The 24,675-nt window shown below is 40.0% G+C and overlaps 1 protein-coding gene across 13 annotated transcripts in view; it reads right to left on the reverse strand.

The window, feature by feature from the left end:
* LOC120402303 (muscular LMNA interacting protein) overlaps positions 1–24,675 on the reverse strand; it is a 160,362-nt gene that overhangs the window by 65,774 nt on the left and 69,913 nt on the right. For 10 of the 13 annotated variants that reach the window (XR_005597125.1, XR_005597127.1, XR_005597130.1 and 7 more), the window contains 3 exons: positions 22,134–23,771; positions 10,392–10,463; positions 38–103 (listed from right to left, as the gene is read on the reverse strand). Coding sequence is in view for 9 of the 13 variants with exons in the window: in XM_039532834.1 (XP_039388768.1) it covers positions 38–103; positions 10,392–10,463; positions 22,134–23,771 (1,776 nt within the window). In the remaining 4 variants the exon portion in view is untranslated. The remainder of the gene's footprint in view (positions 1–37; positions 104–10,391; positions 10,464–22,133; positions 23,772–24,675) is intronic. The other 3 variants (XM_039532838.1, XM_039532833.1, XM_039532839.1) reach the window with 3 other exon arrangements.

The following is a 24,675-nucleotide window of genomic DNA, read 5'->3' on the forward strand; positions in this document are numbered from 1 at the left end:
GAAACACTGGCTGGAGAGATTTAGTGTGATTACCTACCTCTGAATGTGTGTCCAAAGTAGTGTCTTCAATCACTTTTTCTGTTTTAATTGGCTCTTCTAATGCCTAGAGATAAATAAAAATTGTTCTGATGTTAGATTGGCTGAAAATAAAAACTTGCTTTTCAGTGTGAAAGTTTCCTTACTTGGTACTTCCCTGTTATCAGCTGGGAAAGAAGATAGCTCTGTGTACTAAGCTTCGTCAAATGAAAGTGACCATATCTTGAAACATTAAAGATGTTCTGCACAGACAGAGCACCAAATTCCAGTGATATTAGAGAGGGGTGAACCTCCAGGTGAATGTCGTTATTTGGAGCCTGATTATTCTTGGAGTTCAGAACAGTAGCTAAGATGAAAATTTTTCTGCATGTAATTTAAACCCATTGTCTCCCCACCACTATTTCCTTCAGTCTGTTATTTAGGCACTAGATGTCTCTGTGTGCTGTATAGCATTCCAGACAAGGTGTGGTCCCTGGTAAACAAGAGAATAGGACTGGTACCCAATTGCTGTGGAAGCCTCTTGGTTTGTGTCTGTGGCTGCTTTCTTTAATAAATGACTCCTGTTTAAGAAGCACTGAGATTCCATATAACTTGACAAAGGATGCAGTAAGGTTGGGTGTTCTTTGGGGTTGCTGTTGGGGTTTTTTTTGTGGGGGGGGGAGGAGTGTTCTAAACAAAAAAATGTATAGATAAAGGAAAACTCTCGAAAGCCTTAATGGCTGAAGTGCCTTATTTATAAGTATCTGTTTAGATTTCCATTCAATTTTTTTCTCTCTTCCTCTCATCACAATCTCTCCAAAGCAGAACACAAACCCAATATGCTTTAAGTACAGGTCGAACTTTCAAACCCACAAAGTTGGTATCGGCTTGAAATTGGTGAAAATGAATTTGCCCATCTCTAATCCTACCAGTGAGTGCTGAATAATCACAAAAGCCAGGCTTAGAGGAGAATTCAGAACATCATTCCTCTTTTTCTTTCTTCTTCTAGGTTCTGACCTACAGTCTAGTTGCTGTTACCCTGCTCCTGCTTTGAAGTGACTTCCAAGGAGATGCCATGCTGAGATACCATAATTACCCTGGAATCTGCTGGAGAATGATGCTAGACTGCAGGGGTCAGGATCTGTGGATTTTTAAATACATTGTGCTTTTTTGGTTTCCGTTTTATTATTTAATTTAAAAAAATATGAAAAGAGCAAAATATATTTATTTAAAGTTAGTCACTCTGCCCTCTGCATGCTCCCTGCTTCAGTGAGGTTCTGTGGGAACAGTGACATCTCAGCATTATACATGTCAGGGCTCCTCACAACACAAGACAGTGTGGTTGCAAAATAAGCATGTGTTTATGCAGTGAGGCACAGAATACCCCTCTTTGCCCAGCTATTGAGGACATTCAACACAGAATTGTAAAGTTACTGGTATTTTACTTTTGCTGCTCTTTCAATTATTGTCTGCTGTAATATATATAATAACATATCATTTAAAATTTTAAATCAAAATGAAAGGCTTCCATCAATCTGAAGTGATTTTTTAAAACAGAACTTTCATTGAAAATGTTTAAATATTGGGGTTTCATTCCAAGTCAAACTGAAAACAAATTCTGAGATCTCAAAATCCTTCACAAAAATGGAAATAGAGTAACTGGTAAAGTGCCTGCATATAAATTGGAAAAACAACCTGTTTTATTTAGATACATAAATCAAACAAACCCTCAGAATGGAGACTCTGCTAAGCTTCTCAAAGAATTCCACCTCTATTAGGATACTGAGCACAGGAAATCACTAAGAAAAAAAAAGTTGAATCTCTTTTTGTTCAGTGCAATATTTTGAATTTTCACATGGCTGAAAAAAATAGCATGCAAGTGCTGTAAATTATTTGAAAAGTACAATTTTTTAAAATTAAAACTAGCACTTCTCAACCAACCACTGGTCATGTCATATAATAATCTTACTTTGCAGCATTATTGCTATCAGCAATATGGAGAGAACAAGCCAAGCTTGTCATCCTGGTTTGCTGGTTTAACAGTATGAAAAACAGCATTCCTGCTTAAATCCTTCACCTTCCGTTCAAATATTAAACAGAAGGAACAATATCGTCAAGGTGAAGTGTAACAGAGAGTGTAAATTAGGTGCTAAGTGCATTTGAGTGTGTAAATCAGATAATTACATATTTAACTGCTCATTTGTCCTTATACATGTAAGATTTGTGCGGGTGTAATGTATGCATCTCATTGAGATCAGTGTTGACAGTATGGCCCTTCAAAATTCCTGTGATTGCTAAACTAGTAAAGCAGAAAGGAAATGGATGAACAATCTAATTCTGACCCTGGATATTTTATTAGAAGAATCAAGGCACTTTGATTTCTGTACAATCTAAACTATAATCACTTCCCCACTAGTGTAATTATTTTTCAAATGGCTGAAGGCCTATACTCTGTTCGGTACCAGCCACACTCCGTAAAAATTGTCTTCTTGCCATATGAATTTTCAGAATCCTGTGTTGAGCAAAGCAACTGAAGGGGTTTTGGTTTTGTTTGTTTGTTTGGGGGCGGGGGGGTTGCTTCATTTTCTAGCACATTTTTCCTTATCAATACATTTCTAAAGCCTTAGGCCTGGTCTACACTACGCGTTTAAACCGGTTTTAGGAGTGTTAAACCGATTCAACGCCACACCCGTCCACACTAAGAGGCCCTTTATATCAATATAAAGGGCTCTTTAAACCAGTTTCTGTACTCCTCCCCAATGAGAGGAGTAGCGCTAATATCAGTATTGCCATATCGGATTAGGGTTAGTGTGGCCGCAAATCGACGGTATTGGCCTCCGGGCGGTATCCCACAGTGCACCACTGACCGCTCTGGACAGCAATCTGAACTCGGATGCACTGGCCAGGTAGACAGGAAAAGCCCCGCAAACTTTTGAATATCATTTCCTGTTTGCCCAGCGTGGAGCTCTGATCAGCACGGCTGGCGATGCAGTCCGAAAACAAAATCCAAAAAGAGCTCCAGCATGGACCGTACGGGTGTGATCGCTGTATGGGCAGGCAAATCTGTTCTATCAGAGCTCCGTTACAGAAGACGAAAATCCAAAGTATTTTTAAAAAAATCTCCAGACAGACGCCATAGCAGAGACTCAGCACGCTGCTGCGTGACAAGCGTAATGGAAAGCCAAAGAATCAAATGGATGCTCATGGAGGGAGGGAGGAGGGCTGAGGACGCAAGCTATCCCACAGTTCCTGCAGTCTCCAAAAAGCATTTGAATTCTTGGCTGAGCTCCCAATACCTGTAGGGTCAAACACATTGTCCGCGGTGGTTCAGGGCATAGCTCACCAATGTACCCCCATCCCCCACCCCCAGAAGGAAAAGGGAAAAAAATCATCTCTTGACTCTTTTAAATGTCACCCTATGTGTACTGAATGCTGCTGGTAGACGCGATGCTGCGGCACTGTACTGTAGCATCCTCACCCCCCTTCCTTGGTGGCTGATGGTACAATATGGCTGATATCTGTTGTCATCATCAGCCTTGTGGCAGATGGTGTAGTGCAATAGGACTGCTATCCGTCCTCATCATCAGCCCATGAGTGCTCCTGACTGGCCTCCCAGTCATTCCCAGTAGACGGTACAGAACGGCTGGTAACCGTCTTCATCATAGCAACAGGGGGCTGAGCTCCATCAGCCCCTGCCCTTCATGTGTAAAGAAAAGATTCTGTACTGCCTGGACTATCATAGCAGCAGAACGCTGGGCTCCTCTCCCCCACACTGCTTAATGTCCTGTCTGGACTATCATAGCAGCAGGATGCTGGGCTCCTCTCCCCCACACTGCTTAATGTCCTGTCTGGACTATCATAGCAGCTGGAGGCTGCCTTCCCCTCATTTCATTTCACTAACAAGTCACTGTTTCTTATTCCTGCATTCTTTATTACTTCAGCACACAAATGGGGGGACACTGCAACGGTAGCCCAGGAAGGCTGGGGGAGGAAGGAAGCAACAGGTGGGGTTGTTGCAGGAGCACCCCCTGTGAATGGCATGCGGCTCATCATTCCTGCATGATCTGACACGGAGCAGCTGTGCTCTCTAGTTCTCTGATACACTGGATCTCTAGTACACTTGCCCCATATTCTAGGCAGGACTAATTCTATTTTTAGATACCATAAAGGAGGGATTGACTCGGGGAGTCATTCACATTTTTGTCTTTTGCGCCCCCGGCTGATCTCAGCCAGGGGCACCTATGCCAGCAGCAGAAGGTATAGTGCAATAGGACTGGTAACCGTCATCTCATTGCCAATTTACAATGGCATGGTAGATGGTACAGAACGGCTGCTAACCATCTCTGCTGTCATGCAAAAGCAAATGAATGCTGCTGTGTAGCGCTGCTGAATCGCTTCTGTCCGCGGCATCTAGTACACATACGGTGACAGTGACAAAAGGCAAAACAGGCTCCATGGTTGCCACGCTATGGCATCTGCCAGGGCAATCCAGGGAAAAAGGGTGCGAAATGATTGTCTATCGTTGCTTTCCCGGAGGAAGGAATGACTGACGACATTTACCCAGAACCACCCGCGACAATGATTTTTGCCCCATCAGGCACTGGGATCTCAACCCAGAATTCCAAGGGGCGGGGGAGACTGCGGGAACTATGGGATAGCTACGGAATAGCTACCCACAGTGCAATGCTCCAGAAATCGACGCTAGCCTCGGACCGTGGACGCACACCACCGAATTAATGTGCTTAGTGTGGCCGCGTGCACTCGATTTTATACAATCTGTTTTACTAAACCGGTTTATGTAAATTTGGAATAATCCCGTAGTGTAGACATGAATGTACAAAAAATCCTTTCCACATGAGGGAGCTTCAACTATCATCAGCTCCTCGTATAATTATATTATTTCTTAAAGATCCCGGGAAAGGACACTGAAAGGATTGACTACCATGAAACTTTGATACAGTTAGAACTCAAAAGTCTGTGATGGCTTTTAAAAAGAAAGAGGGAGCTCCAGAGCCTGCTTTGCAAAATTGTATGTTGACAGATGGGCTGTGCCATTTTAATAATCACACAAACTGATAAATCATTTATTTCCCATTTTACAACTAGCAATGGGTCTCTAGCTAGAAGTAAATGTTTTTTTAGCATGACTCTTTGATGCAAGATTTTCATCTTGGAAATGTGTGATTAGGTGGCTTTCCTGGTGTTTTTCCTAGGTGTTTAAATCCTCTTGAAATGTTGTTTTAGACCCATATGATGTTAGTCAAATGATATGGTTTTAATGGGGATAGCAAAGCATACCCCTGAATGCTAAATCCAAATAATGTAAAATCATGCTCAGTATTTCAAACAAAAATATGATACTATGTTTGTATGCTGTTTGTGAAGATCAGAATAGGAAGTCACAGAAACAAACAGCACTTTAACTTGTAAGAAACAGTTATATGTAACAGTACAGTAGATATGATAAAGATTCCCTCTTGAGAGCTGAAGATCAGCTGCATAGTGTAGGGCAGGACTTTTTTGGCTTGGGACTCCAGAGTTAAGAAAGGTATAACTCGAGGTTTTCCATTAATGACTTATCCATTTTGATTCTAGAATATTTGAAAACCAAACAATTGTTGCTGAGTCTGAAGAAGGTTTTATTTAAAGGATTATCTACTCAAGGCTCTATTTTAAAAATTCCTTCTATTCAGGGGAAACATTGTATTAATACAGTCCTGAGAGTAGCTTTAACAAGACTTCTACTATAGGTAGCTTTGAGTCAGTTTGCTCAGTATTCTTTGAAATAAAGCCCTCTCTCATGATCCATTTTGAGTGAAAGACACCTTTACGGCACATTTGATAAATGAAATCTCTAAATAATTGATATGTTATGTCTGAAAAAGAAATAATCTGTCCCGGAGCTGTATTTTTTGAATTAGAATCTAACCTCATAATATTTAAATAATGGAGGATAAGAATCAAGGCTCGTGAGATAATTTAGAATACAGTAGGTGACCTATCTTTTCTTATACTTGCTGAACAAAGGTAATATGTTATTCGGTGTTATCAGGTCCCATCCCTTCTGCACAGTGATTGAAGGGTTGGTCCTGTCATTATATGACACTGTATGCTGTGATACAGGGAAAAGGAAATGCCTCAGTAATGAAAAAGATACCAGTGTGGGGTATATGTTCAGCACAGCACATAAGTAGTAAGGAAACACGTGTTCCAAAAAAGATTCTGAGAATTAATTGTGCCAAATATTATAATGTAGTGAGTTTATGAAGACACAACCCTTTAACATTTTAAAATACACAAGCTAGGACTCTTCAGCTTGGAAAAGAGAAGACTAAGGGGGGATATGATAGAGGTATATAAAATCATGAGTGATTTGAGTTGAGAAAGCGGATAAGGAAAAGTTATTTACTTATTCCCATAATACAAGAACTAGGGGTCACCAAATGAAAGTAATAGGCAGCAGGTTTAAAACAAATAAAAGGAAGTTCTTCTTCACGCAGCGCACAGTCAACTTGTGGAACTCCTTACCTGAGGAGGTTGTGAAGGCTAGGACTATAACAATGTTTAAAAGGGAACTGGATAAATTCATGGTGGCTAAGTCCATAAATGGCTATTAACCAGGATGGGTAAGAATGGTGTCCCTAGCCTCTGTTCGTCAGAGGATGGAGATGGATGGCAGGAAAGAGAGCACTTGATCATTGCCTGTTAGGTTCACTCCCTCTGGGGCACCTGGCATTGGCCATTGATGGTAGACAGATACTGGGCTAGATGGACCTTTGGTCTGACCCGGTACGGCCGTTCTAATGTTCTTATTTTTACTGTCACACATCGCTAGAATCGCTTTGATGACTGCCATTAGCAGATTGGTAGGTAGCCAACTAGAGTTACACTGCCCCTGGAACATGGTGGAGATAAAGAGGTGGATTGAATTCCACTGATCTAGGTGGAATTTTGAAACAAACTGATTTCTGACTGCATAGGGGTAAGTGTAGAGCAGAAGGGAGGAGGCAATAATATAAACTAGCTTCCTGAAGGACTAAGGAAATAAGCTAAGCTTGTGAAAGTAACTTTCAGGGGTGGGGGAAAAATGGCACATTTTCTTTTGGCTCACTTCCCAGTAGACCTAACACCTTTGGATTACAGAGGTCCTGGTTTGGAATTTCAGCTTCACAAGCAAAGTTCAGTCACTGAATGGAGTATTCCACCAGTTAGATACACCTTGCTTGGGCTGGCTTGACAACAGATAGCAACATAACAGTTGGGAATGAGAGTAGGATTGTACATGTTTGCATTGCTAAGGGAAGGAAAGAGCATATAATGTAGCATGATGCATTGTCCATGTGAAAAGAAATTGAGTTCCTTTTATTGTCCAGATCACAAAGGGTCTTCCCTTTAGCTCACCTTGCAGAGCTTCTGCATCTGGCCCAAGAGTGCCCCAATTTAAATAAATCCCATGGAGTAAGGAGCTCCATTAATTGACCACTTGGAGTGTCTGACCACCAGATGAAAAAACCAATGAGCCACTTTTCGAGCAAGAGGGGAAAAGTTAAAGACCTCACTTCAGCCAGCACACTTGGAAGAGGAAAAAAGCATTATAATTACTGTCTTTCTTGGCCTTTTGGTGTTAAAATGACAATAGTACATTGGGAATCCATAAAAGGAAGTTTAAAAAGGATACCCTCCCAAATGTTATATGTACAGAGAGAGAAAGAGATTAGAGATAGAGATGGATTGATTAGACAAATAAAAGGTAGATACTGGGAGAGAAACATATCAGCAACAGAAACAAAATCACCACCACCTTTTTATCATGTGATCTGGTACATGGTATGAACTGTGACTGGATAATAGACTTCAAGGGTCTGGGCAAGCACATTTCTCTTGACCCCTCGAACAATTAAATGTCACTGCTTAAGAAGTGAAACAAGGATTGTCTTATTTTTCTAAAAATGCCTTTCAGAAAAGTCACCTTGTTTCACCTCCTAAGCAGTTATTATAATTATAAGCAGATGAGACTTGCTCAGCTTGTGTTCAGTAGTGACTATCATGACAAATGAATGTCTGTGTTGGATATTGCAGAACAGCATTTCTTGGTGCAAGAAGCGTAGCTGTAAGGGTATGTCTAAACTTCAAACTGGAGGTGCAATTTCCAGGTCAAGGAGACATCCCTGCACTAGTTCTGATCAGGCTAATATGCTAAAAATAGAAGTGTAGCCACGATGGCGCACCAACCCATCGTATGTCCCCAATGGGCTTGTACTAAAGACAGCTAGCCCGTCCCACCATGTGCACCACCACAGAAACACTTTGTTTTTAGGGTGTCAGCTCAATCACAGCTAGGTCAACTATTTCTCCTCAAGCTGGAAATCATACCTCCAGCTCAATGGGCAGACATGCCCCAAGACTTTTCACTTAAACTAGCCTGATCTTGTCAAGAATTATATGCTAAAAAAAAGTGATTTATATAACTAAAACCTAGTTCTCTTGCACCTCTCCTTATAAAAACATTAGCTTCAAAAATTTAAATAATGATAGCTGGAATAAAATTATTGGCAATAGCAATAAATATCTTTGGGCTAGACTGTGACTTGATCCACAAACCTTCACATGAAGGTTTCCTTTGTGTGGGCTACCAGGACTGGGTGCCCTGGGCTTTGTAGGTGCTGTGTGCCTACTTACTCCCTCCTGGAGCTGGTAGGTGGAAAATGTATGTCAGCCAACCCAGTTGAGCTGGTACAGGAGGATGTTGTAGTTAGTTGGTAAAGGCCAGTAGCAAATTACTCTCTTCCTCTCCCCAAAATGAGGGAGAACCAGAGTGGGAGCTGTACCTTAGAGTGGTGCTTGAGTCATAATACTTATCATGCCTATTTGGGGAACAACTTACAGACAACACTTGGTCAGGCTGTGCCTTAAGGCATAATCTAGAACATTGTAGTCTAAGTTATCTGAACACAAGACCCAAATCCTGCCTTAGAAAATCTAATTTCTACTGATACTATATGAACTTGCTTTCTCTCTTTTAATATATGAAATCAATGTTCAAGAAAGAGCTGGGCATGCAAGTCTTCAGTAAAAGAACATATAACCTGCAATAAATGAAAAACTTCAATCGAGCATTAAAGAGTTTAAAAAACAAATGTATTAAATGGTTTGAAGAAAAAAATCCAGTTTGTATCTGTTAAACGTGGTGTGACATTCAAATATGCCAACTATTATCAGCTAGCCTACAATTAATAATACTTGACCAGAAGTAAAACTCTAAAAAGGACCTATGGGTATATGTCTACACTGCATACTAAGCCCATGCTCAGAATCAGGTTGAGACCAAACCCTGCTTCCATCCACACACAAATCAGTCTAACACAGGTCAGCAAGAACTCAGGACCTGGGTCCTAGGACCTTGCTTGTTGACGTGGGTCAGAGCCCAATTCCTGCTATGACTTGTTTCCGAGCACTGTCATTTTGCAGTGTGGATGTTGTTCAAGCCTCAGACCCAAGAGAGAAGGTCCAGTCAGTGCAATATGAAGACGTCAACATGGCTGTGAGACCCTCTGGTCCAATGATTTACAATGTAGTGTGGATGCTCAAATACGGTCTTGGAACCAGTGAGTCCACAAGCCCAGGTTTACAGTGCAGCGTAGACTTATCTTAAGTGGCATATAAGCCTAAATCCCATTTTCAAAGGCGACTTAGGCCCTTAGGACCCCAAGTCTTATTGAAAGTTAATGGGACTTAGGATCCTGCGAGCCAATTTTTCAAAGGTATTTAAGTGCCTCAGGGTGAGATTTACAAAAATGTCTAAGCAGGTTAGATGCTAACTCCCACTGAAATCAATGGGAATCTTTCTAGTGATTTTAATACAAGCAAGACTGATGCTGGACCAAATTTTCAATGGTACTTAGGCTTCTAAGTCACGGGTGATTTGAAAATTTAACCCTTCATTCAAAATTAAAGTTGTCAATTGCACCATTGTCTTCAATGGTAGTTTTGTACAAGTAAGGACAGCACAATTTGGCCTTCACTGTATTATCAAAATTTAACACCAGACATTTGTCACTGTCTTCGAACTGTGAAAATCTAGCCCTTTAAAGCTTGCTAAAGAACATTTTAGACAGTGTGATATAAACTGCAACTCCCATGGAAAGAAATATTTTCTGCAGGGAATTTTTGTAGAAACTCAGAATAGGAAAATCTTATAAAACACTACTGGCCCTGAAGAATAGTAGCATATATAATCCTGAATAGTCAGCCCACAGTATTTATGTTTTGAAATATTCCCAGCATTAATGTCAGGAAAATATTAATTATGAAAAGTTCTTAAGTAGAATGTGCTTGAATACATGAGGCAATTTTCATGCTCTTGAGCAAACACTAACCTTCTGCTCCATAAGCAAGGTGTTTGTAGGGATTGCTGCAAAAGCCTTGTAGCTTGTCTTGATCTTGTATTGCTAGAAGGGGTAAGCCAGAAAGCAGGAATAGGAATGAAAAAAAAGGGTATGATAGAATTAAAGCTAATTCTACCAATCTCATTGACAAGTTATCAATGATAAAGTGATTACATTTGGTTTGAAAAAGCTTTTTCTTACAAAAGAACTACATGGGCTTCACTTCATGGTGCCATTTTCATGGTTTTATAAATGTTATTAAAAACAATCACATGAATATTTTGTATATAAGACATAAGTAGAGCTGGGGAACTGTTAGCAGCACACAATTTCTTCAATTAACTTGGAAAAGTATTCATAAAGAAAGCTGTTGGGGTTTTTCTGGTTTTTTTTACGTTTTCTTTTTATTTGCAATGACTTAGTGGAAAGACTGTGCAAACCTAGCTATTTCTCATGAACTGTTCACTTCAACTGTGGCTTCCTCAGTGGCCCACATGGAAGCTAATGGAAGTTTTGTCATTGATTTTAATGAGCAGACTCAGGCCCCTATTGCCTAGATATTTGCTATTTGTGCTGTGTGGATTGGTCAACTAACATGTGGTATTGTTTTGACCCCTGTCCGGGTAACTCCAAACCCAAGAAGATCTTTCAAGATGTCTCTGTGGACCCTTCCATTGTAAATAGTCATTCAATATTCACAGTTTTGCCAACCTCACGCCTCCAAAAAATCATAAATCAGGCCCACCAAAATCATGAGATTGGGTTTAAAATCATGAGGTTTTTTTAAATAATACATTTTAGATTTTTTTTTAAATTTACCTTTTGGTTTATGAGCCTTTAGGGTTCATACTTTCAAGCTTTGCTCTGCAACTATGAGAGCTTGAAACTTACTTCTTAAAAAAAATGAAAGCTCAGATTCTCATATAATTACATGATTTCAAGACCTGGGGCTTTTAGCAAAAATACCATATTGTGAGGGGTGGCACCACTGTTCATATAATTATTTCTGTGTATGATTATTTGTGACATTTTTCCTCACACAAATATTCTGATGAACAAACTTTCACTCACATGAATCGTCAATAAAAAAAAGTAAGTAAAAAATTGTCACAAATACCACCAAAGTGAACGGTCGGTTTTCATGTGAACAAATGTTAATGAATACTTTTCTGCCGTGTTCATTCAGTTTTAGAAATAAAGTAACAAAATTATCTACTTTGCTTTTTTCACTGTCTTGTACTGGAGGCAAGTCAATTATTAGATTAAAGATTGTATAATAAGCTTTACTATTGGGTTCTTCAGTTAATACTTTTTCCTGCCCTCATGAGTATCTAATTTCTACATAATTTATTTCTAGTAATACGTTTTTTCTTAATCCACCTCTTCCAACAAGAATACTATTGTACACAAATGTTGTAACATTTGCTCCCTAACTGGGAATTTTTTTTTTTAAACAGACTGATGGAAGAAAAAAAACTGGAAGAAAAAATTCCTCTCTTTTGTCATGATCTTTGCTTAGGTTTGTCACAGCAGTTATATATGGCCTTGATCCTGCAGTTTGCTACATCTACATGTGGGAAATTGCAAGATCAAGATACACCTCTACCCCGATATAACACAACCTGATATAATACAAATTCGGATATAACACGGTAAAACAGTGCTCCGGGGGGCGGGGCTGCACACTCCGGTGATCAAAGCAAGTTCAACATAATGCAGTTTCACCTATAACGCGGTAAGATTTTTTGGCTCCTGAGGACAGCATTATATTGAGGTAGAGGTGTATTAGTTAATGGTAAAATTTTAAAAAACATTTAAGTGACTTAGGAGCCTACTTCCCATTTTCAAAAGAGACTTATGAGCCTAACTCATTGATTTTCAATTAACTTTAGACAGCTATGGACCAGATTTGTAAAGGTATTTAGGTACCTAAGGATCGAGATAGGCACCTAGTGGGATTTTCAAAAGCTCCTACATTCCTAACCCCCATTGAAATTCCTATGCATCTAAGTCACTTTTGAAAATGGGAGTTAGGCTCCTGCATCATTTGAGTGGTTTTGTAGATTTTCTCCAATGTCTGTATAGCGCTTTTAAAAATACAAACCATATACTGTGACGGGGGCTGTTAGCAGCAATAAATAGAGCCCCTTTGGGCAGCCAGCACCCTCATCACTTAGGACATGCAGGGCACTGGGTAGTTAGAGTAGGAGGGAGTTAGGTAGTTTACGGGAATCACTTGCACCTGTAGGGAATCTGACAAGCTACTGGAGTAATCACCCATTGGATAGCTTAGAAAAGAAAGCAAGCAGTATAAAAGGCAGAGCTGCGTTGTGCTGTATCTAAAGCACCGGCCAAGAAATAATAATAAAGACACTTGGTGAAGGTACCTCGTGGAATGTGTGTGCTGTTGAATCACCAGGAGAGCTTACCAGTCACGGTTTCCAGGGATGGGGGTGGAACAAATTTACACATATACATATTGGTATATAAATATATACGAAGCTAAATATTCAAAACAAAACAAAAATCCTTCAGTATTATAGGCACATCTTTTTGCACCAGCAATTGCACATGTTTTGGTGCCTCATGATCTGAATGCACTTGCAAGTCTGATAGGGGCATCTAAAGGTCTAATTGTGCTCACATTTAATTGCATGTGCACAATTGTATGCACAATACTGAAAGTTGATATGAGGCCATATCAGTCAGTGTCATAATATACAACGAAGCACAAACACATTAAAAAAGGCTGCAGTCCTCCGTCTATTGAAGCAATGGAAACAGATTCAGATTGAAAAAATATGTAAAATAAGGAAAATAGATTTGTAAAGGGAAAATCTATAATTAAGTATATGTAATAATCATGTAATGTATTGTGACAAACTGCCAAAGAGAAGATACTCAGAGTTAAATATTCTTCATTCACCTTTATCTTATTATTCCTGACACTCACACATTGTTCTCAGCTTTCTACAATACTTGGGCACAGTAAAGTAAATGAAAGGCAGAGTGAGAGATCTTAATTTTAAATTACTGGGTTTAGATCTTATAACACTGGAGGGAGGGGGCAGATTTCAAGAGTGGACATACTGATTAGAACTGTAAAAATCCAGGAGCAAATGGAATAATTGCATGCCTATTTGAATGTTCAATTAATTTGATATTCTCACATAAGCATAGGTTGTGTGTAAACATATGTGGATTTTGTGGGCAAGCTTATTTCATTCCATGAAATTTCGGCCTTTAATGTTATTATAAAGCACAGTATTTTTGTTGTGTTTAATATTTTATATAGATAATCTACATACACACACACACACACACACACAAAATGACTAAAGCTTAAAAGCTCTGGTAAAAGTTGTGCAGACACTGTTCCTAGAAATTGTATCATTCCTTTTTGACCAACTGCTTTTTCATTAAAATTATTATGGATATTCCCCTGAGATCATAATGGCTTCTTCAAAGCCCATGCAATCTTTGAATTGTTCTACATAAAAGCAAAAATGTGCAAGTCTTAAGCATATACAGATTTATGCATAGGGAGGTCATCCCCTCCCACATTTCAGGGGAGACACAACCAGCAGCAGCTCCAGGCACCAGCGCTCCAAGCGCGTGCCTGGGGTGGCAAGCCATGGAGGGCACCATGCCGGTCCCTGCGAGGGAGGCAGACAGGCAGCCTTCAGTGGCTTGCCTGCAGGAGGTCTGCCGGTCCCGTAGATTCAGCGGCAATTCAGCGGCAGGTACGCTGAAGCCGGGGGACCAACGGACCTTCCACAGGCAAGCCGCCGAAGGCAGCCTGCCTGCCGTGCTTGGGGCAGCAAAAAAGCTAGAGCCACCCCTGGACACAATGTCTCTGAGAATTTTCACTGCAGGAACAAGTTGTCCAAGGCAGAAAATTCAACACTTCAGGGGTGAAATTCTGGCCCCGTTGAAATCAGTGAGAGTTTTGCCAGGATTTCACTCCAGAAGTACAACTTTAGAAAGGCTGAAAGAAGTGTCTGTTGTCTGGGACATTTTCCCAGGAACACAGCCTGTGGAAAGACATTACACAGCCAGAAGACAAGTTCTCCACCCTAATAAGGAGAAGATTAAGACAAATGAGGAGGCTAGGGCATGTGGGAAAGAAAAGAGTGATGGGGAGCAACATGGAGAATGGAGAAAAGGAAAATATGGGAGGGGTTTTATCTACTTAGTTGATATGGGGAACAAGGAACCGACATCAAGATTATCAGACAGGAAAATTGGAAACTTTATGAAGTACAGAAAAATTCATGACATTCTTTACAAGCCTACATGCCTGACTGCCTTTCAATGGCGGAGTGACGTCTCCATCAGAACACATGCTGGGGACATTACACTGCAAGCCAAACATGTAGGAGGCATAGAAATAAAAAGGACATGTTTAAGACAATGTACTGGTATTGAATGCTTCTCTTACCCTGTAATTGAGGCATTGAGTACAGTGTTTTCAACACTACAGCAAAACAAGCAAGAGCAAGGAAAAGAGAGAAATAAAAAGGGAGACAAGAAAGCTCAATAGTTTCTGAATGCAAATGAGCAACAGAAGAAGCAAAGTTTCCTAATCTCCTAATGTTGAATTGTAACTAGTATTGTGTTAACAATATTCTTACTTGCGGGATGTGTAACAATTTTTCACTGGCAAGGGTGATAACTAGAGTTCATTGGAAAATGGATTTGTTTCCTATGGAAAGTTTTGTCGTTTTGTTAAACTTGAATTTTTGGCCAAAAATGCTAATAGGGTTGTTTGTTTTTTGTTTTTGTTTTCAAATGAAAAATCAAAACTTAAAAGGAAGCAGACAAGTGCCACACACACAAAAATCATGTAATTGAAAACCCAATTTTCCATGGAAAAAAATTATGGACAATTTGGACTAGCCCAGGTGATAACTAAAAGTTGGTGTGGTGCCAGTCTGTACCCAGGTTTAGTCATTTTACAAAACTATGATAAATTTTGTACAGTACAAAGTATGCCTTGTGAGGTACCATTTGAAAATCCATAATTTGTTTATCATTACTGTCCTGGTAAAATATGTGTGGCAACATTGTATGTAAAGTTATAAGATTCTATGTACAATGTTACTAAGACATATTCCAAACCTGGGGAAGGAGCCACAAACCAGTGCCTCGGAGACAAAAGGCCAACTGATACCTCAGCCAGGGGTCAACAAAATGAAATCAACCATCACCTGGTTAATCAGCCATTCTTTGGCAGGAAAAAAAGAGGCGAGTGAGAAATTTACATCTTGGAAAAGAAACAACTGGCTGTTCCCAGCCCCACAGACTTTCTGTCTCCTGAACCCCTGCTAGAGATGATTCTCAAAGAAGAGGGAAAAGTATAAGAATGGAGAACAGACACCCAAATTATTCCTCCCTTTCTCTCTACCCATGGCAGCCACAACACCGGAGGAACAAAGAAACAGATTTGGACTGAGGGAAGGATCCTGTCTGAAAGGAATTCAGCCAGTAAGACTGCTGAAGCACTTGTTAAGAGAGACTTTTGCTTTGAATTCACTTAATTTGTTAAGTTAGTTGTGTTTTATCTTTATTTTCTTGTAACCAACTTTGAACTTTTATGCCTTGTAATCACTTCATTTTTTTCTGTCATTAATAAACGTGTTTTATTGTTTTATCTAGGCCAGTGTGCTTGGATTGAAGTGTTTGGGGAAACTCCATTTGAAATAACAGGTTTTGTGCATATCATTTTCTATTAATAAAATGACAGCCTTTATATGAGCTTGAGTTGTCCTGGAGAGGGCTGGACAGTATAAAAGGCATTTCTGGGGAAAGTCTGGGACTGGGAATTTGCTGGTGTTGCTCTGCACTGTAATTCAAGAGTGGCTGGCCATAGCACTCATACAGTATAGCCAGGAGTAATTTACATGCTGGACGCTGTGTGTGAGCAGACCGGAGTGGTTGCTCTCACAGTGAAGCAGTGTAAAAGGCCCCCAGGATGAAGAATTGAGGGGACACAGCTGTTCAACAGTCCAGATTGTACCCCGAGTAATGTCACAGGTGTAATTTCCAATAATACAAGCCTCTGTCCAGCAAAGTACTTACATATGTATTTAAATTTAAGCGCAAGTAGTTGCTGTGATGCTGTGTAATTAAATATGACCATTTATATCATTGATAGTACCACTGTTATACAATTACAACAAATCTTGTAACAAGTAGTCATGTAAGGTGTTAATGGAAAAGTTATGATTTTCTAAGTATGATTATCCTGTTTATATGCACCTTTGTAGCTAAAGTTATGAATATTGGCTATGCATTGATATCTTATACATGTGTTCTATTCCTGGCTAGAATTTACATTAGACCCAGAAATCTATGTGTTGATGGCCCATTAAGGGCACTTCACCCTAGCAATAGGTCATAGAAGAAACTCTCCTGCCCAGTAAACCTTTCCTGGAGATGCCTCAGCCAGAATATGGGCAATGGCTGCCCCTCTGAGTCATCAAAGCATGTAAGGACATGTGATATGCTCATGTGACCCTGGACTCCATCTTGGGCCAGTAACTTTCCATGCACTGAGCTATGAGCTTTGTTTGAGACAGTAAATTTCCAGGCACATGGCAGAAAATACAAAAGACCCCTGAGACATCTCCATTGTGCATGTTTCCTGCCCTGATTCTCTCAGTGGTGGATTTACAACTAAAAGGAGCATTTTTGAACTATGGACTGAGGAGCTTCCAATCTTTTGGAAGTCACCAGAGAGACTTTACAAACCAGAAGTCTATTGCATCACTGCTACAAGCCTGATATAAGGATTTTGCAATCACTTGTATGTATATGATCTATTCATCATTATTAACTGTCTTCTTCTTTTCTTTTATTATTAAACCTTTAGCTTTAGTTACTAAAGGATTGGCGTCAGTGTGATTATTGGGTAAATCTGAGTTATATGTTGACCTGGCTAAGTGGCTGATCTCTTGGGATTAGAAGGACCCTATAGTTGATGAAAATGGTTTCAGCTAACACTTATCATATAATCCAGTGTCTGGGTGGTAAAACCAGGGCAGGAATGCCTATGGAGACTGCATTTTTGACTTCTTGTTAACCACTGTGGTGAGGCAGATGTTTACTTTTGTTACTGGCTTGGTATAACATAATGAGTAATGTCACCAGTTTGGGGTCATCTTGCCCTATTTCTCAGCAGTTTGTCCTGAATTTGGTATCCTCAGCTGCGACCCACTGAGGCACTTTTCCTTCTGCAGGGCTGATGCTGAGAGGACCTGAACACCTGTGACTTCAGTGGGAGCTGCAAATGCTCAGCACTGCTCAGGATGAGGCCATGTGTTTTTGCAAGATCTTATTCTCACAGGCTGTGATCACAAAACAAGAAGAGGGCCAGATGCAAACAGTGCTACTGAGACCTGTTTCTGAAATAGAATGATCAATCACCTGTGAAAGCACGGTTCAAGAACAGGTCATATACTGCCAAGATATAAACACGAGAAAATGTTTAACTTGCATGTGATGAGAAAATGTGTTAATCTGCAAGTGATTAAAATTAGGAACACATGTATTAGAGGGTTGAAAGAAAATAATCCAGTTAGTGCCTGCAAGTTGCAGGTTCAATTATTACTTTCCATTCCACAGTTATTAAAACCTGACAAAAGTGTTTAGATTGTACAGTGAGGGTCACTATAAAAAAACAGACAATAGAAAGAACTGGGGTATTTTACAGGTAGCAGGTGCTTGTGAAATTTAAAATATATGTTTTTTGTTCTTTTAATGGATGAATATGATATCCATTAAACTAACAGGATTGACTTCATGCAGGTATAGGGCCTGATCCAAAGCCCACTGGTGTCAACCAGTGTCTTTCCAGGGACATCAATTAACTTCGGATCAGGTCCACAGTGCAGACAGGCGCACTGTGTGCAGCCCTACATTGCTGTGTCAATGCACCTGCAGTAAATCTTGATTTACATCCCTCTCCTATCCCAGTCCTCAGCTGTGCATAAGTAGAGCCTGCCAACTACTAAATTACGTGCTGTTCTTTGTAATATAGACAACTGGCAATTCAGCTGAGCCCAACACATTGAGGGTATAATTCTGCAGCCTTTCCATGAATACTTCTACTGACTTCAGTGGGGCTACTCGGTGGGTCCAGGGTCCAAGGTTTCACCCTAGGTCTTTAGAGGTGAAAGACTAGTATTATTTCCAGAATGGGGATATACAGGATTGGGATTATTATCCCCCCAAGAAATTTTGTGGGAAATACATGAAGGATGATCTGTACCATAGGTAAAAAATATATGGGCTTCAGGAGAATCTGTGGCCACATCAAGCAACACACTTAAACATATATGTAATTTTAAGCACAGTAGTTCTGTTGAAGTCAAGCACTCAGGTAAAGGATATGAGACCCACAAATCAATGGGACCACTCACATGCTTAAGTCATATAGATGTGTAAGTGTTTTGCTGAATCATATCTTCTAAGAGACGAGGACAGAAGTGCCACTGGCAGGGATGATTTAAAGATATCCAGAGAAGGGCTGAACTGCTATAGAGGGAGTCATTTTCCTTTTGATTCAAACATTAATTCATTATATTTATTATTACACGGTGCCCCCAAATGAGCTGCACACTTCACAACACATATAACATCATGGTGTAACATGGTTTAGATATTATTTTAATTTTTCCATCTGAGATATTCTCTCTCCCTTTCTCTGCCCTTTTTCCTCACAGAGACCAGGTGGGCGAGGTAATAACTTTCCTTGGACCAACTTGGTGAGCTTACATAGAGCTCTTCTTTAATTCACATTCTCTTGTCAGCAGAATATGATCTCTTTAATGTTCAAGTCAAACTTTCAAACTCAGGCTATTTGATTGTGATTTAAATTTGACTAGACAAGCTCAGCCATCCCTAAATTTGAGAAAGCTGCTACTCTGTGAGCTTTCCAGGCTTTAGAGATCTTGGGAAAGAAGTGTTTTCTAAGCAAGGAGAGAATTAAGACAGAGAATGTTAAACCCGCTGCAAAGCTGGGTCTGACCTAATTTTTGTCAATCAATAGGAGTGAGAGGCCACAAAGTTGCTACTCACTTTTCTCAAACTTATTTAAAAATAGACAGCATTTTTTTTTAATTTGTCATTGCCTGGTAGCTAAAAATATTTTTTCTGTACATTCTCATTTATATTTTGACATTAAAATATATGTTTTCAACATGATCCTCATAATTATACTCCACTGTATCTGTGATTGAGCAAGAGGCCCCTCAGTTAAACTCTGCATGGCAAACCCTGCCCTCTCCTCCATGGGTACAAAGGGGATGTATATATATAAAACTAGCATAGCACATTCCTTACAATCAGAAAGAAAAGAAAAGAAAAGCAGAGCTGGCAGCTGAATGTTTTAATCAATATTTTACATTAAAGTTGACATTTCCCCTCAGTAAAAATTAAATCTGGTCAATATGTTCTGTATAATTCCTGTCCTCTTTGTAGCAAATCTTTGTTGAATTAATAGCAGCACAAATGGCTCATCACCCAAACCTGTCATGTTACGTTAAGACACTTTTTCTGTAAACCACACTCTGCTGATGAGAAAGCATTATTACTTTGATTTTGTGTTACCAAAACAGTTTGGATGGGATTGCGGAAAGCACATCAGCTAGTAAAGAGTCATTTTAATAAATGCAAAACTAGTGATGATGCAGCAATAAGGCTGCAAAATCAGCACTGAAAAGTCAACACATTCCAAAAGTTAAGGTTTTTCCTTCAGTGTTAGCTTAGCCACATCGTACATACTCAAATATACAGTTTGTTACACCGTGCCGTAATAATCAGCCACTACAGTCTCTATGCAGTGCTTAGTGCTAAAATCAAACTGATTGGGGCCAAAGAGACCTGTGGACTCCACATATTGCTGGAGTTGTCTCACCTCAAGCCTTCCAAAAAAAGGGAAGATTTCAGACAGAGTGGTAACCAGCATCAACAAATGAGCAAAGGCCTACCAAACCAGTGAGTTTGTGGAGCTCTTGGACCAACTCCATGAAAACAGGGGAGGGAGATGTTGAATGGATACTGTTATCAACCGTTAATGAATTCATAGATGTTAAAGCCAGAAGAGAACCTTATGCTCATCTGTGATGACCTGCTGTATAACGACAGGCCATAGAATTTCACTCAGCGATTCCTGCATCAGGCCTGTAACTTATGGCTGCATAAGATCATTTCTTTTGGAAAAACCTTCAATCTTGATTTAAAGAGTTCAAGTGATGGAGAATCCACCATATCTGATGAAATGGTTAATTATTGGTAAATATTACTAATAAAATTGTGCTGTATTTCTAGTCTGAATTTGACTAGCTTGAGCTAGTTATAATTGTCACAACTTCTTGGACACGCTAAAGGCTGTTAGGAGCTTCTGCCTGATGCAACTTGATCCAGGAAACCATATTGTAGCTGGATTGTGAATAATTCAATAAAGTAGGACATCGCTCCTAAGATCGTAACTGTACTTCAGCTGTAAGAGGAAAGCTGAGGGGTAAGAAAGAAAAGGAATAAAGAAAAATGGAGAGTGTAGAATCCGGACTAAGGAGGACAGAAAACCATGAACTCTATTTGCTTCTGTCATCATCTTTTCTCTTCTGTTTTCTAGCTCCCTTTGTTCTCACATGTACACATCTGTTGCATCCTTTTTGGCCCACCCACTTTCCCTTTCTTCCCCCCTCCCCCATTCCTTCTTTCTTACTCCACACTCCACATTAAGCATTTTAAAAGTCACTGATGTTCAAATCCTCTTACAGCAATTGCCTTTACTGCTTGTCCTCCCTCTGCTGGGACTCTCCCCCTCTTCTTCTGAGTGATAAACAGCGGGAGACACAGCTGATTCAGCAGAGTGCAGGGCAGACTATCTGAAGCAGCAAATGCAGTCGTGAGGTTTCTTTTTTCATAACACAGAATTTACAACAAGGACACAGAAGCACAAGAATCTAGCCAGCACTTTACCAACCAAGTTAGTGGAGATGACATGTCTACAGTGTAGCAGGGAGACAAGTGGAGTGAGGGAATATCCTTTATTGGACCAACTTCTGTTGGTGAGAGAGACAAGCTTTCAGCTACATGGTGCTCTTCTTCAGCATGTGGACACAGCAGAATGAGGCACAAGGATAAGGACAGAGCTGCAGAAGAGCTGGGATTTTAGCCAGAACTGTAGCAGGCTGCCAGGACTGGGCATAACAGCAGCAGAGATCAAGAGTGAAAACTGAGAGAACAGACAGATTCTTTCTCTGCCTCTCCTAAGCTGATATAAATCAGTGCACTTCCATTGTTTTCAATGGGGAACTGTGCTGACTTACATCTGTTGAGGATCTGCTCTCTTAACTTGCACAGAATATGTTTAGTTATTAATATTATATCCAGCACTGTTTTACCTGAGTTTTATAAAAATTAAAGATAATCAAATCTATTGCCAAACAACGACCAACAAGTCAATCTCCACCAACTCCTCCTCCAACCCATTGACAATATTTTTTAACACACAAACTCTTGACATGGCTGCTTCCATAATGTAAAACATGGTGTTAGCAACATGTGATGTTATGATTTTGCATTTACACCATTAATACAGTAAGTTTTTCTCTTTTAAAAAAATTTACTCAGTTGCTTAATTTTACTATCACCATTCAAAATGGACGTAATTTTTGTATGAAGAAAAAGGTCTATTAGAAAATAAGCATGCAAGACAAGTACCTTGGGTTTCAGGCTTTCATGATCAGGAGGCCGGGATAAAGACTTTGGTGAACTCAGCTCCCTGGATCTTGACAATGGTGTACAAGGTGACTGGCCTGGGACAGGAGATCTACATGGTGTTACTGATATAGTGGGCAACTGCTTAGGTCTTGCAGCTGAGGAATAAACTCTATGTTTTGGGTGCAGTAAGGAGGAATTAACTTGTGGTGAGTAGGAATGAATATTATAGGGTGGGCAAATAGGCGATATAGAATTAGCAGGTGAGGAAGACCAATGGGTTGAGACATTTGAAGGGGTAGGGGAGACAGGATTCAGTTCCTGAGCAGACAGCTGGGATGAATCTGCTTTTGATTTATAGGTTGGGTGCAAAAGATTTGGAGAAGAGGAGGAACATTTTTCTAGGATAGGGGAGAATGTGCCTTTTTCATTGGCAGGAGAGGACAAAGGGTATGATTTACAAGTGAAAGTGGGTGAGTAGGTGTGGACTCTCCTAGACTTTTCAGGCCTTTGAGTTTTGTGGACAGGGTAAGGCAACAGTTTTGTAGGAGAAATTGCAGGATTCAGGGAAGAAGAGTGTCTTGGGACAGGGGGCAGCACTGAAGATGATTTAGGTTGTAACAGGGGGGATACAACTGTTTTCTTATAGGAAGAAATGGTGGATGATAGAGGATATAATGAATCAGGAGAAAGTGTTCTGGCATGAAGGTGCTTTTTAGGGGAAAGGGATCTAGCCCGAGGAGTAGAAACAGGCTTTGAGGACAAAGGCACATGAATGGGCGAGTGAGAAAATAGTAAAGGCCAATGTTCCTCTTGGCTTGGAGAGGTTGACCTAATAGAAAAGCTTGAGGCAGATTTCTTAGGAGTAGGAGGACTTGTTTTAAACTTTTGATCTATTATGAGTGTTGAGGAGCAAAGGGAGTTAGGAGAAAAGGTAGGGGGACAGGATGCAGGGGAGAGTGGTCTTTGCTGAGACGGGCCTGACTTCAGAATAGCAGTTAAAAGAGAGAGTCTGGTTGGCAGAGGGGATCTAATTCCTGACTTCAGCAGATTTCCACTAGAGGACATCCTGCTACAAGGCTCATTTACACTGCATATGGTTGAGGAGGAACCAAAAAATGGGGAGGAGAGTGGTTTAGGACTAGGTGATAATGAATGTGCTGTGATATGGACAGGAGTGGCAAAAAATGTGTTAAATTGCTTAGAAGAACAGGGAGATACAGGCTGATCTGGAGAACCTGGCGTTCCTGCTGAATTGGGAAAATATGAAACTGGAGTTGGATTCTTGCTGGGAACGGATGATGCTGTGAATTCAGACATTTTGTAAACATAGTTAGGCGTAACAATATTTGGCATTTGAAGGTTATTGGAGAATTGAGTACTGGAAGAAGGGCTGTTTAATACAGATGGTGATCTCTGGGGCATGTAAAGAGGTGAACTGTGAGCAGTAGCCTGAAAACACGTAGCTGAATCTTGTTTAGAAGACCTAGCTGCAGATTGCCACTTGTTATAGGATTCTTCCAGAGAAGAGACTTGTTTCGGATTAACAATGTCACATTCTACTTTCAGTTTAGTTGGAGAAATTAAGCAGGCAGCAGGTGGTTTATGAAAAAGATGATCAAAAGTAGAAGGAGAAATTAACTGGGGAAAAAAGAAAGAGAAGTGTTAAAATAGGGTGAGATGAGGGAAACTGTTAAAATCTTACATATCAGTTGCATGATCATGCATAAAGTATTATATTAGTACTATATTGTGGGCTAACGGCACAGGGATATCTTAACTGTCAGTGATACAGCCTGATGGGCTCCTTTCTAATGAGACATGATTTAGAACAAACAACTAGTGCACATGAATTATTTTGATGGAGATTTTGTTTTGCTTATATAAACAAGTTACCATTTCTCTAGGTTCAAGGCTATTGTATTTCCCATTTAAGCAAGAACTGAAGTAATTATGCTGTCAGTAAGTATATGATGCAACTAGAAGTTGTGGTATCCCAACAGTGTACATTTTATTTTACACACACACACACACACACACACACACACACACACACACACACACATATTGTGATCAGTGATCACAATAACAGTTAAATTGATGTGAGAGAAGAATGTGGCCCCAAATATCTATAATATATTTAGTGTCCAATTCTGTTCCTGCAGAAAGGAATTAAATGAAAACATAATGGTTAAAACCAAGTCAGCAATTTCTAACAGTTATTGTATTTCCTGTGTTAAGTACAGGGAGAAACTGACTCTGAGTGGTAACGATTGTTCACTTTTAAAAGGTGACCACTGAATGTGTATATAGATCAAGTCACACTCTGCTGCAATGCAGCTTCATCTCAGGTTGACTGCATCAGCTGCCAACCAACACACAAGGATTGCAAGGAAGAGCAGAATCTGTCGAGGAAACATAGAAAGAGAGAATACAAGTACCTACAGGAAAATGGAATTTGTTCAGGACACTAGAGCTAAGACCCTATTTCTTACAGCAGGGGTTCTCAAGCTTTTTCTTTCTGAGCTCCCTCCCCACCATATTA

This window comes from Mauremys reevesii, linkage group 3 (genome assembly GCF_016161935.1).
Source record: "Mauremys reevesii isolate NIE-2019 linkage group 3, ASM1616193v1, whole genome shotgun sequence".
Taxonomy (NCBI): Eukaryota; Metazoa; Chordata; order Testudines; family Geoemydidae; genus Mauremys; species Mauremys reevesii.